This window comes from Xyrauchen texanus, chromosome 16 (assembly GCF_025860055.1).
Source record: "Xyrauchen texanus isolate HMW12.3.18 chromosome 16, RBS_HiC_50CHRs, whole genome shotgun sequence".
NCBI lineage: Eukaryota > Metazoa > Chordata > Actinopteri > Cypriniformes > Catostomidae > Xyrauchen > Xyrauchen texanus.
Window position 1 is genome coordinate 32,566,030 of NC_068291.1, and position 14,608 is coordinate 32,580,637.

General features: G+C 41.5%; 1 protein-coding gene across 1 annotated transcript in view; it reads left to right on the plus strand.

Moving 5' to 3' along the window:
- sorcs3b (sortilin related VPS10 domain containing receptor 3b) overlaps positions 1–14,405 on the plus strand; it is a 138,392-nt gene extending 123,987 nt beyond the window's left edge. The window contains exons 25-27 of the mRNA XM_052145176.1: positions 8,411–8,516; positions 8,744–8,979; positions 11,291–14,405. Of these exons, the coding sequence (XP_052001136.1) occupies positions 8,411–8,516; positions 8,744–8,979; positions 11,291–11,352 (404 nt within the window). The 3' untranslated portion in view covers positions 11,353–14,405. The remainder of the gene's footprint in view (positions 1–8,410; positions 8,517–8,743; positions 8,980–11,290) is intronic.
- Positions 14,406–14,608: the final 203 nt, after the last annotated feature.

Sequence of the window (14,608 nt, forward strand, 5' to 3'; positions counted from 1 at the left end):
GAAAGTCACATGACACGTACTTGCAGATACCGCTGTCATGTCAAAACGAAAGTTGTCGGCTGTAGCAGAGTGTTTCCTAAACCAATTAAAGAATGCACAGCTCATATAAACTCACATAAACTTCAAACTGAACTTCAAATGCCACAACTACCTATAGGTTATATTTCAACAGTTCACACCCAGATACAGGAAAACACACACACACACACACACACACACACGGTGCACAGTTTGCACATGTTGTTATGGAAAATAAATATGTTGTCAGCCAAACGTATTTATCAAGTGTTTATTTTTTTGCGTTTTCTTTTTTGTGGGGGATTTTTGACCTCGGTATTTGAAAAATCCTGGTTACGGCCTTGGTAGTGTAAACCTTTGTATGAAATCTTCAGTTTTTTGGCAATTTCAAGCATTGTATAGACTTCATTCCTCAAAACAATGATTGACTGATGACTGAAAGCTGTTTCTTTTTTGCCCTTTTTGACCTAATATTAACCTTAAGACATGCCGTATCGGTTACCTAACGTAACCTCGGTTCTCTCTAGATGAGGGAACGAGTATTGCGTAAGCTAGCTTACGCTACAGGAAAGATTCATCTTTTCTGAGATATTGAAGCCAAAAAATTATCCTTAATTTTTGTATCCATATAAGCGTAGTTCGTAGGCTGGAACCCTGGTTTTCATTGACTGAAGCGAAAAGTCGCTCGTGGCGCGAGCACGGCCGGCTACGCAATACTCGTTCCCTCATCTAGAGAGAACCGAGGTTACGTTAGGTAACCGATACGTTCTCTTACGAGAGGTTCTCTCGTATTGCGTAAGCTAGCTTACGCTACGGGAACCCATTGTCAACGCCGTGCGCGCCAAGCATCCACTGTATGAGCCCCAGGGAATTAAGGGGGACCCGGGGAGCCCTTATGAGTGGGGAAATAATATTTGGCCGGCAAGAATGCGGGTCATTGATTGTGTAATACATAAGCACATAGTGGGAAGGGAACGACAGAGCGGCGGTGCCGGTCTGTGTGGAATGTGTCCCATCAGTGTAGCTCACCAGGGGAGCTGTAGCGTATTAAACCGCTAGTAGTTTTGCCTGCAGAGCGGGCACTTCCATATTGTAAAATCTGACAAAGGTGGAGGGGGAAGTCCATCCCGTTGCCACACATATGTCGTGAATGGAAATCCCGCTGGACCATGCCCACGAGGATGCCATGCCTCTAGTGGAGTGAGCCCTAATGCCCAACGGGCATGGCAGGTCTTTTGATGCGTATGCAGCAGCAATAGCATCCACTATCCATAGATAGTGTCTGTTTCGAGGCAGCGAGACCTTTGGTGCGTCTGAAAGTGGCGGAGCGCGCAGTATACAGTCTCAGTGCTCTGACCGGGCAAAGGAGATTGGCGTCGCGTTTGCTATCGGATGCTAGCAGCGCCGATAGGGAAATGACCTGTGCTCTGAAAGGAGTACCGATCACCTTGGGAACATAGCCGTGTCTAGGCTTTAAAATGACCTTGGAGTCACTTGGTCCAAACTCAAGACACGCAGCGCTGACAGACAGCGCGTGAAGGTCTCCCACACGTTTGACTGATGACAGGGCAGTCAGAAAAACGGTTTTGAGTGAAAGGTATTTCAAATCCACGGATTGAAGTGGTTCGAGGAACTATAGAAAGATCCCAGATAGGAACCGATGGGGGGGCGCGGGGGGTTCATCCTTCTAGCTCCCCTGAGGAAGCGGATGACCAGCTCGTTTTTACCCCATGACTGGCCGTGCAGGGGTTCAGCGAACGCCGCAACGGCCGCCACATACACTTTGAGCGTGGATGGGGATCTGCCCTTATCCAGCAGCTCTTGTAGAAATACGAGCAGCGACGACACCCCACATGTCCGCGGGTCCAGGTCTCTGTCGGTGCACCATTTTGAGAACACAGACCATTTTGACGCATAGTCTTCTTGTGGAAGGGGCTCTAGCGTGTATGATGGTGTTTATTACTCCTTCTGGCAGAGCGACGGGTAGTCGTTGATCACCCACGCATGCAGCGCCCAGCGCTCTGGGTGGGGATGCCAGATTGTGCCGCAAGCTTGAGAGAGGAGATCTTCTCTCACTGGGATGGGCCACGGCGCTGTCAGTGACAGCTGCGTAAGCTCCGGGAACCATGTCTGATTCTCCCAACGCGGGGTTATGAGGAGCACCGAGTGACACGTTTCCCTGATCCTCTGCATTACCTGTGGCAATAGCGAGACGGGAGGGAAGGGGTAAAGCGGGCTTCTGGGCCAGTCCTGGGCCAGCGCGTCCTCACTTTTCGAGAAAAATATTGGGCAGTGAGAGTTCTCTTTGGACGCAAAGAGGTCTATCTCTGCTCTGCCGAATAGGTGCCATAACGTCTGGACTGTTTGAGCGTGCAGGGACCATTCCCCTGGGGGAATATTGTCTCTGGACAGTCTGTCCGGGCCGTCGTTCAGGTGGCCTGGCACGTGCGTCGCCCTCAGCGAGCGCAGGTGGCACTGGGACCAACTCAGTATGCGTTTCATCAGATGGAATAGGTTGATGGGCTGGCGGCCTGTGGCCCAAGCCCGGCGAGACGCACGGGTGTTTAGCCAATGCTGAAGTGGGCGCATGTGCAGTAAACCCAGCTGAAGTACTGCTGCGGCTAAGGCCATGTAACCTAGCACTCTCTGGAATTTCTTCAGAGGCGTGAGGCTGTTCATCTGAAAAGATGCGGCTAGTCGCTGAACACGGGCAGCTGTGTAGATAAGCGAGCCGTCATTGCCACGGAGTCTAGTTCTATTCCAAGGAAGGAAATTGTCTGACTGGGCTGTAGTGAGCGCTTGGTCCAATTGACTGCAAGACCCAAACTGTTCAGATGGCTGAGGAGAACTGCTCTGTGAAACAGAAGCGCCATATGTGACTGTGCCATAATCAGCCAGTCGTCCAAATAGTTCAAAATTCGCAAACCCTGACTCCGCAGGGGTGCGAGCGCCGCATCCATGCACTTCGTGAAAGTACGGGGTGCTAAGGACAGGCCGAACGGAAGGACGGTGTATTGATAAACCTGGCCGTCGAAGGCGAATCTCAAGAATGGCCTGTGACGGGATTTATCTGAATCTGAAAGTATGCATCTTTCAGATCGAGAGAAATAAACCAGTCCCCTAGGCACATGCGCAAGGAGTTTCCTGATTGTAAGCATTTTGAACGGTCTTTTTGCAAGCACCTTGTTCAAAACCCTGAGATCTAATATGGGTCTGAGGCCGCCGTCTTTCTTGGGAACAAGAAAATAACGGCTGTAAAGCCCCGACTTGCTCAGAGAGGGTGGCACTTTCTCTATGGCCCTTTTGCACAGAAGGCTTGCTATTTCTGAACGAAGCATGCACGCTGCTTCCGTGTTCACAGTGGTTTCGAGCCGCTCTGAAGCGAGGAGGGCGGCGATCGAACTGTAGCAAATAGCCCTGTTGTATTGTGCTTAACACCCACTTGGATATCCCTGGAATAGCTTCCCACGCTTTGAAGCGTAACGCTAGAGGGTGAATGGCCAATTCGCTCTGATTGCCGCACACAGAGCGCTGAACAAAATGTGTGAGCGCGTTTAGTGTGTTTATGCATGATTGCTCGCAGACAGCATGAACAGGCTGTTTTGTGAGTGACTTCCCGATTGGAATGAATGGGGAAAGAGTCACATCTGTTACGTGATGCGCAAGCATAGTCATGGGCACGGGACTTACACACAGAGGAATGTTTGCTGGCCGTGTAACAGAGCGGGCAGAGAATGGCCGTGCGCACGTATTCGTGGGCGCATTTATTGACTCTAGCGCTCGAGCGGTTCGTAACCGCATTATGTGAGCGTGCTCTGGTGGGGACACGAGACATGCAGTGCTTGTGTGTAGAGGTGAACACTGGATTGTGGGCACATTTTCTACACATAGGGCTGGTCGTGTGACAGAGCAGCCAGAGAATGGGCGCGTGCACGCATTTGTGGGCACCTTCATTGACTCTGACGCTCGAGCGGTTCGTAACCGCTTTATGAGAGCGTGCTCTGATAGGGGCACGGGATGTGTTATGCTTGTGTGTAGGGGTGAACGCTGGGTTGTGGGCACATTTTCTACACATAAGACATGTTTGCTCTTTACAAGATTTATTTGGGTCGCCGTGAAAATGGCGTTTGAGTGCAGGCAAGCGGGCAGTGTCACCGGCTTGTTGGCTGCTAAATTCACCACTGCAGTAGCCTGAGAGAAGGGGACTGACAGGGGCTAAGCTTTGACGGTGGTCCGGCCGCGGCGGGACTGAGCCGTCGTTTGTTCAACACAGTTAGGAAGACTTCGGCTGCTCGGGTTTCAGCGTTACCTTAGATCGAGGCCTGCGGGGGGGCGGCGGTCTGCGACGGCGGTCTGCGGCGGCTGTCTGAGCGCGATCGAGGGCGGCTGCCCTGTCGACGCTGAGAAGTCTGAGTTTGTTGAACTGGGCGCTGTGAAGAGGCTCGTGCAGGAGGCTGATCACGTGAGCGGCCTGCAGAGGAGCTAGCGCGACGCGGCAGGAAGAGGTTCATGGCTTGGGTGGCTTTCTGGACTTCTGAGAAGCGGTCAACAATGCCACTCACCGCGGAGCCGAAGAGACCGGTCGGAGAGAGCGGTGCGTTGAGGAACGTGGAGCGCTCTGCTTCTCCCATGTCGGCTAGGCAGTCGCTTCAACCACAGTTTCCAGCAGCCTTTGTGAGCGGCGCTTCTTCCTGCGCGGCTGAAGGTAAGGCGGCGCGGCGGTTTCTGCTTTGAGCGCTTCGAGTCGAGCCCGCAGGGTCGACATCGGTAGCTCCTCGCAGAATCGCATCCGCCTCAGTGAGGGCGAGCTCTGCGTGCCCCAGTCCCAGGCAGAGAGCGCAGATGATGTGGCGGTCTCCTGTGCTGAGAAGGGCGCGACATGAGGCGCAAGTGGAGCGAGACATCTTGAAAAAGACGCTCGTACTCTTTTGTGAATAGTTCGTGAGAACTAGCTTGCTGAATAAAAGGATACGTCGTCGGATGGCGTAGCTTCGCAGGATGGCTGAAGGTGGCTGAGACGGCCGGCTTCTTCTAGCGCTGTCCACGCTTGCTTGATGCCCCTCGAACGGCGACGCGGCTTCCAGGTCAGCGATGCGAAGAGCTTCGCTGAAGAGATGAAAATCAGGGTTCCAGCCTACGAACTACGCTTATATGCACTCTAGTCACGCCCATTTTGGCAGGCTTTGATGCAGTGAGCGCGCGGACGCCTCTCATTGGATGCGAGTTCGCCCAAGCTCGTCTATAGGCTGCAGCAGTTGCCGCAGAGCAACCTATGAGCTCGCTAGCTAGCCCGCTCAAGGTCTGCAGCTGCCGCACTGCGTTGACAATGGATACAAAAATTAAGGATAATTTTTTGGCTTCAATATCTCAGAAAAGATTAATCTTTCCCGTAGCGTAAGCTATCTTACGCAATACGAGACAACCTCTCGTAAGAGAACAGCCTATTGCATACTGTGGCAACACAAAAACAAACACATAGACAAGGTTAAGCTTCATTTGACATAATGCCAATTGATTTTCTAGTATCAATTTAGCATGATTACTCAAGGATAATGTGTTGGAGTGATGGTTGCTGGAAATGGGGCCTGTCTAGATTTGATAAAAAATGACTTTTTTCAAATAGTGATGGTGCAGTTTTTTACATCAGTAATGTCCTGACTATACTTTGTGATCAGTTGAATGCCACTTTGGTGAATTAAAGTACTAATTTCAAAACATCTAAATCTGTACATTATTTCCAAATTTTGGCTGCCAGTGTATGTATATAATGTATTATAATATAATATGTAATATAGATAATATATTTGTTATACAAATTATACATATTCTGTGGAAATTTTAGAGGTTCTTGTCTGTGTAAATGTTGCTGCCAAAATGTTAGGGTCATGTTGGTGGTTGCCAGGGTTGGGGAGTAACATGTAACAGGAATACATATTTAAAATACAAAATATAAGTAACTTTATTCCACTACAGTTACAATTTAAATCATTGGTATTTATATTAGTTACATTCAAAAAGTATTTTGTTTACTGAATAGATTACTTTGCATTTTATTGTCATTTGTTTCATTTAATATTTAGTCCTTTCAGATGGAAAACATTTATACATATAAATTATACGATCCAAAGTGCATTTAAACAGCAGTGAAATGCTTTCTTGTGATGTGTTACATTCATACGAGCAGACAGAGAATGCTAAAAGCTAAAATGCTATTTCTAACCATTTTACATGCACATGTTACCAGGCACGATAATATTTTTTTTATCAAGAAAATTTACATTGGATCATAATTCCTTTTTTCTAGTAAGACCTTTGATATTAGGGCAAAAAACATATTTTTGAAAATTATTTTTGTATTCCTGTAAAAATATCTAAAAATCATTACAACATGATCAATTTGATTTATCTTGTTTTAGAAACAACACTGCATAAGATATTTACGTTTTTCAGAGAATGTATTTTTAACACGTGTATTTTGTCTTACTGTACTGGCAGAGTTTATAGTCAAAACAAGTGAAAATATCTACCATTGCTGTAGAAGTAATCCAAAGTATTTAGAATACATTACTGAATTTAAGTAATCTAACAGAATACATTACAAATTCAATTTTACAGCATGTATTCTGTAATCTGTAGTGGAATACATTTCAAAAGTAACCCTCCCAACCCTGGTGGATGCAAGGTGTTCCATGTTGTTTTAGCACATTGCTATGTGGTTGCTAAAATATTTTGTGTGATTGCTTACTGGCCCAAATCAAAGGAGCCCACTACCAAGTCTCTATTACAGGGCTCTTCAACTACTTTCTTGAAAATATCATTATTATTTTTTTCTTAGCTAACGCTTTCATCGCAAGTAACATGTTACTTATAAAACACCGTTAATACTGTGCATTTATTAATATTAATATAGTCACAAGGTATACTGTATGTTGAATTATAATTTTTTAAGGTCTGGCCATAAATTTCTTCATAAGATCTGGCTGAAGTACAAACATGACTTATAATTTTTGATCAACATTACTTTGAAAAAAAAAAAAACATAATAATAATTTAAAAATGTTATTGCTATCATTTGCAAATTATTAAAACTGAGGAGATACATTTACACCTGCTAAAGCCCTCTCACAATATCAACCCACATATGAAAACAATGGTCATATAAAAATATCATGTTTACTTAAGAATGCATTTCTTTTTGGAAAAAATAAAGTGATAAAATATCTATTCTTCCATTTTCTATATTAAGTATCATCCTATTCAGTGAGGGAAAAAAAGTCCAGCAAATATTGTGAATTTGCACACATTGGCCAGTGCAGGAGCAAAATTTGTGTATAGATAATCATTGGCAAAAGAAGAACAAACTGAGTTGATGCTGTTCATGATTGAGAGGGCTGACTCACAGCTGTATAGAACCAAATATTATCAGGATATTTGCAGGCTCAGTTTCATGTTATAATTTTTTTCCAAGCCTTACAGACCCTGAACAGATGAGACATGATTGTTTGACTCTTCATATTTGCGACCACAACATTTGTGTCACAAATGCAGTGATCATTTTTTACACCTGTAGATTTGACTGCACTCCACACAACCAAATAATTTAATATAAATACATTTGATTGAAAAAGATGCTATCAAACGCTTATCTCAATGATGTGATCTATCTTTTGCAAAGCAGCATAACTAAACTATCGCCAGAAAAGCTTAAACGCGTGCTCCGGTATGGACAACTGATTATGGTTGAATGCTATTGCACATGCCAATGAGCATTGTTAAACTCACCGCTGATTGCTGAGGCTTGCACCTATGAATGCTGAGTCTTGCACAGAGAGCACTCTGGTATTTTAGATGGCAAGACAATTTGATCAAAAATCAGTCGGAGGGCCTGACAAAGATGATTGGTGGGCTGGATTTGGCTAATCAACCGGGCAGCCAGTTGATTAGCCTGCTCTATGATATCGTCCCTAGACATGGCTCTGGTTCCTCCTTCAAAGTCTGTAAAACCCATTGCACACTGTATGATTTTGGCCACGGTTCTGCCATCTGAGACAATTTTTGGAAATCTCCGGGGTGGGCAAATCTCGCCGATTCGCTTCTATTCTGCACCACTCCCGTAATGTGAGTCACCTTCACTGATTGGGATGAATGGGACCACAGTTGGCTACGATGTATTTCTTACAGTCTGACATGATGTCGCCAGTGTGTCATGGCGATTGAGGTGTCATTCATATAATGTATGATATATAAAGGCTTCAAGTAAAGAGTTAGCTACAGTCATGTTCTGAATAACAATATTGTGCAGTATCAGTTCCTCAAGCATTATACAATATGAGAACTCACTAAATAAATGCAATGGGACATAACAAGTTATATTGTTTAATATTGCCTGCAGCACCTCTTGTGGACTCCAGTGCTCTGCCCAGTGGCTCTGCCATGATGTTACTGGTTTCACTGGGCCTGGTGGGGTTAGCCATTCTTTTCATCTACAAGTTCAAACGGTATGCCTCACCTCTCACAAATCTCACAATTCAGCTAACCTAATCTGGAATAGTTATGCACTATTTAATTTTAATGTGCCCTGGAAATTCCAAAAAAATTATGACAAATTATCCTTGAATTCTTTATTAGCATCAGTTACTGTTTTAATTAAAAAAAGAAAATTAAAACATTTATTCTGATCTCCACATTAATTAATGTATTGGTTCTGTTGATTCTCTTAAATCAGTAAAATCCCATGGATCCATGTGGAGACAGAGGACACCCATGAGAAGGAGCCAGAGATGATCAGCACTGTCGGACAGGAGAAAAATGGCACGCATATACCAGCCACCTCGTACATGTCGTGCAGCACCCATGCCAAGCACACACAGTTTCCCTTAAACACCACAACACACAACAGCTTTAGCCATCTGCCACCTCCCAGAGAACTGATGGAAAAAGAACTGGAGGCTCACAACACAGGTGTGAGAAGTCAATATTTTAATATTTCATGTAATTATTTGCTGAGAAAAGCCCCTGAATGACAATTTCATTACATTATTGTGGCAGACGGGTAGTGTTAAAAAGACATTACAAAAAGTGGCTTTGAAAGTCAATATATATTGTTGTTTTTCCACATTATTGGACATTAGTCTATTACTGGTCTACAGAGCACAGCCATTCATTTTGCAATCAAGTTTGTTAATCTGTCTGTACACTGCAAAAAAAAAAATATTTTCTTATTGAGTGTTTTTGTCTTGTTTTCCAGGAAAGATTTCTAAACATTCCTAAAACAAGATTAACTTGTCAAAAGATATTTTGGGGGGGGGACTTCTTACCCTGTTGGAAAACACTTTTTTCTTGTTTAAAGTATTAATCCCACAAATGTTGTTAGATTTCTCTGAAAACAAGACTTAATATCTTAATGTCATTTTCTTCTTTTAAGGATAAGACATTTTTAACAGGAAAAAAGACAAAAATACAAAAAAGTTATTTTTTGCATTGTAGACTTGGTGGCCACTTACATATGATGCATTCCTGAGTTTTATCTGTGCTATTTATTCATTTTCTTTGCCTAATGTGTAGGCCTGTCACTATCAAGTTTTTTAGCGAGTATTCTAACGATTATTCTGCCAATTAATTGTGTAATATAAAAAAAATATTTAACTAAGATTGCATAATTTTGTTGAGGTGAAGTCCCTTTTGGCTAAAATGCGTTCATTAGACTAACATTTGATTAACTGTAGGATTGATTGATAACAACATCAAAACGATTGTGCAAACAATATCTAAAGCTAACAGACACCTGAAGCAGATCTTTAACATGAAAATTGTATATGCAGTAATTCAAGCTGACAAAGACTGGCTCTCCAGGTGTGGCCACATTTTTTTGTATGTTCTTTTACATAATGTACTTTTTTCATTAACAAGTTTAACGCAATCTACCCATTTCAGTTTAGAACTCTAATATAGGAAAACTGGCCATGGAAATAAAATATTTTATCTTTTCGAAAACCATGTCTGCCCACCAATTTTGTTTATTTAGGATATTCATGGCTAAACTATTATATGACAGTTTAATTTGACTGGGTTTGTTTTAACTATCACATCCATGCAACAAGGAATGTAATATTTACAGTAATCACGTTTTCACTCTCTTGCATTGAGCTGCAGCAGTTGCGGGAATTGTTGCGCTTGTGCTACATTTTGCACAGATTGCAAAAGCTTGTCGCTTGCCACGCACCATGTAAAATGCCCTTAACCATCTGGACATTCAGTTTCTTCTTGAGTAAACACTGTTAATAATTTTACATGCAAAGTCTAGCTGCTACTCCCTCAGTTAAGATTGTTTCATATTGTGTCTGCATGGCAGAAGTCGTGAGGCTTTAATTGCAAGCTCATTGAGCTTTGACTGACAGCAGTTATTAAAGTTATCTGGATTCCCACTTGAGTTTACAGGAGGAGGATCGCATGGACATCCACAAATTAGTTAATTTACACAGAACAAAACCCAAAGCACAGTTTGCTGAAAATAACCTTCTTAGATCGTCTGGATTCAGTCAGATTTATAGAACAGAAAGTGCAATAATTAAATTAAATAGAGTAATCGTGACAGCCCTACAGTTGTTCACGTCTTGTTATTATTTTAGGGTCTCGTGCCATGAGCGCCGCATTATTAAGATGTTGTTGTGTCATGTTAAAAACCAGTTTGTAGATCCCTTCACTGGTCAGCGGGCTGATTAAATGTGTAATTTAATTTAATATAATGGATACATTTACATGTTAAATTCACAGCCCAAACCTTTTAAACAATATTATTCATTCAAGCACTTTCATAAGGTTGCGTTTTGTTGAGTTGCTGTCTATCTACTAAGTTGGTTTCTTAAAGAGAACTTCTTTTGTGTTTAATGTTTATAAAGATGGGATTTGAGCTCAAGGGGCAAGGAAAAGTGTGCTTTGTGTGTGTGAGATGTGTATATGTTGCTCTAGAAGCGTGAGGTCAGTGGATGGACCCCAATTCATTCATTTGACTTTTATTACTCTCCTGTCAGGGAAGGTGATTGTCTTCTGTGTGTCCCAGGACTTTTTGATTCACAGTAATCAAGAACTGATCCCATGACACTGAAGTGGAAAGCATTGATCACAGAGTTGCCCTTGTCTGTTGGTTGCAATTACAGTGATTTTCTGCTTTGTGTGTGTGTGTGTGTGTGTGTGTGTGTGTGTGTGTGTGTGTGTGTGTGTGTGTGTGTGCGTGCGTGCGTGCGTGCGTGTGCGTGCGTGTGTGTGTGTTTAGGAAGCCTTGGGGTTGGAGAGAGGCTACGGACCAGACACATTCCAAACTGCACTAATGTCTGAAAAGATGAAGAAAGGTTTGATGATGAAATGTCATAATTTCAAGGAAGTCGTATTAGATGTAATTATTATACTCTTTCCTTAAAGGAATCATTTACCCAAAAAAGGAAATCCTGTAAATGTTTAATGTCCCTTATGTTGTTATTTTTTCTTTGGAATACAATAAGAGAATTTAATTCTCCATTTCGCATATTCTAACTGGTGTGCTATGTTCCATATAAACACATTTGAGAACCTGTGGCTTTTGATGCATCTAACGGCCAGTTCACACTGCACCGATAGACACCGACCAATGCAGTCAGTGTGTTAACCCTGTCGGCGTCTGTCGACGATTGTTATCGTCTGTTTTCGTAGACTGAACGTGTTCAATCGGCAGTTGTTGGGTCATGGAATGTCTGAGCAGTGTGGTATGATTTTCCAACAAACTCTGACGTAATCTGACATGGCCACGAACAGTTGCCATGATGATGAGGGAAGCGTCCCTAAAAAAACTCAATGGAAATGAAAGCGTGTGAGCTAGGTGCTAGCAGCAGGTGTGCTAAATCGCTGTTGTAAATATAAAAATGGCAGATTTCTGGATGTGAAATTACTTAGTTTTGTTCCCAAACACATATGAACTGTAAAATTGTGTTATTAGCACAAAGGAATTAAGCATTTGGTTACAGCATTTGGAACTATGGTGCCCTTTCTCGCCAAGTGTACAGCTGACATTTCTTTCTTATGGATTCCTTAAAGACGACATTGCGTGTAATGCATAAAATGCATTGATAGAGCATGCATCATTAATCTCTGTGCATAGAATAGCACTAACACTATTAATATACTAGATAGTGCTGAAAGCTTTGACCTTGTTCAGCACCACTGGACCTGACAGCTCCTTAACGATGCGCATAATTAAATTAAAGCACAAGAGTGGACGCCAAAATATTATTTGAGAAAAGGTAATTATGTATTGATGTGTTATTTAAATAAATTTGTTTATTTTGGCCCCTGGTGAAGATCATCTACCCTTGTGTTTAGGTATCAATTGGGATCATCCACTTAACCGTATGCCATTTTTAGGATTCTGTTGTATGAAAAAAGCGAGATGTTAAATGTTTATAACTTACATTTGAGTAAAACTCTTGTTCACAACAAGATGATGACATCTCAACTTATCACATAACCTACCTTAAGATGTTTTTCTCTGAGAACATGGTAGACTACATGTTTCGGGAATAAGCTCAGTTAAAGTTGAGCATCCATTTCGAAACAAGTAGTGCAGGTTACGAAAAGATTCCCCTAAAACAATTCAATATGTACAACATAGCTGTTACAAATAGCAATATTTATAATTTCCACTTAAATAGCTTAATTTATCTTGTTTAATTACCATAATAAATACTGTTAGTTGGTTAAATTGACATTTCAAGGTATAAAATATGAGATTATTACCTGTTGCCAGGAAACGAAGTTTAATCATTAGGCGTTCACCGGGTGAAATGGCATCTCTGAAATTTGTAGTTTACCTCTGAATTATTGGTGTCACCATCTAAGGTTGGTCTAGAAACTGATTGGGGGCAAACCGAGCAAAATTTGGAAAGCACTGGACATCATCATCTGTTTGCAGTTCTCAGCATAAATTTAAGTAAGCGTCCCGTCTTTCACGTCGCAACAACTAAGGCTTTACCCACAACCTCTTTCTCTTCATTCGTCGTTTTTTCAGGTGAAGAACGACACGTAAAGGCATAAGTAAAAGTCAAATTTGGATTGTGGTAAAAGGATCATACATTTTTTTAGCCACTCTGACTCTCTGTAACGAAGTCTGTTGGTGTCTGTTGGTGCAGTGTGAACATAACCATTATGTTTCCAAAATTCTAAATCCAACGGCGACTTTAGAATGTTGGTGCTTGTCGCCGTTGGTCAGTGTTTGTCTGTGCAGTGTGAACTGGATGTGAGTGAAATTTGTGAGCACCGGCAGAGGTAAAGATCATCAATGAATATTTCATTCAATTTTGGTCATTTATTGTTTGGCATCAGAACACTTAGAACATAGCGCACAAGTTGTATGGACTTCTTTTGTATTTATGGATAGATGAATAAATTAATAAATGATACATTTGAATTGTTTTGTTATTTTGTTTTTGGAGCTTGTGTAAATTCTTTAGAAATTCTCCTCTTGTGGAGCAATTGTTCCACTGAAAAATAAACGGCATTCAGATTTGGAAATCATATGGGCCAGAAAATAATGACAGAATTTTCATTTTTGGGTGAATTATTATTCCTTAGACTTTTCCTGTTAGTGTGGTGTTTTACATTTTTGCTTGATAAATAAACAAATCCTTATGTGTTATTCAAGAGAATAGTATTAAGTACAGGTGTACATAAAATCTAAATCTCTTTTAAAAAATAGTAGAAACATAAATTACATCAGCACTTTCTATCATGTCTAAAAAAAAATCTTAAGTGTTGCTTTGATCCGCAAAACTATTCTCTTCATCCTATGATGGTACACCAAACCCCTGTTGTAAAATAAAAGATAAATCATTTTCTGCATGCTTGTAGACATATTAAGATTAATAACTGCCACACACCTTTTTTAAAAAAAAAACTCACTTTTAGAGATCAGAACGTAAAATCATATACAAGTAACATGTTTTCATACAGGAAATACTTCATACTTAATATTTAATCATTTGTTGCGTGCTAATTTAAAGGTCTTATCTAGCTTTATGTATGTTTATATTGATGCTGACCTCATCTGAATGTGTTAGTTATTCTAAGATGTGTAGATAGAACATTTGTTAATGGGCAATAGGAAACATGGTTTTAGGATCGAGTAGATGTATATGGCGCAAATAGAGCTTGGTACCTTCATCTGCAGAGACTCATTGTTTAAAAGACTCATATGCTGAAAGTGTCCATTTGTGCCTTGGACATGTGTATTATTGTTGTGAGATAAAAACATATTCTTTATTTAGTATTCACAACTCCAAGGAATATGTTTGCATGTATCATTGCTACTAATAGCTGACTGCCAGTTTTATATCCGACTGTGAAATGAAAGTCACTTAAATCTGAATAAATGTATTTTTACATTAGTGACTGCCCACTGGTTCTTTTCAATGTATTTTCCTGAAATTTCTATGACAATTGATTGGCCTGCGTTTCTCAATTTCTCAAAACAGTTTCCAAACACTCATCATCTTTTCATTCCACCAGTAAATAGCCCACAGCAGATGAACTGACACAGAAAAATCTTTAATAGGACAAGTAGAAT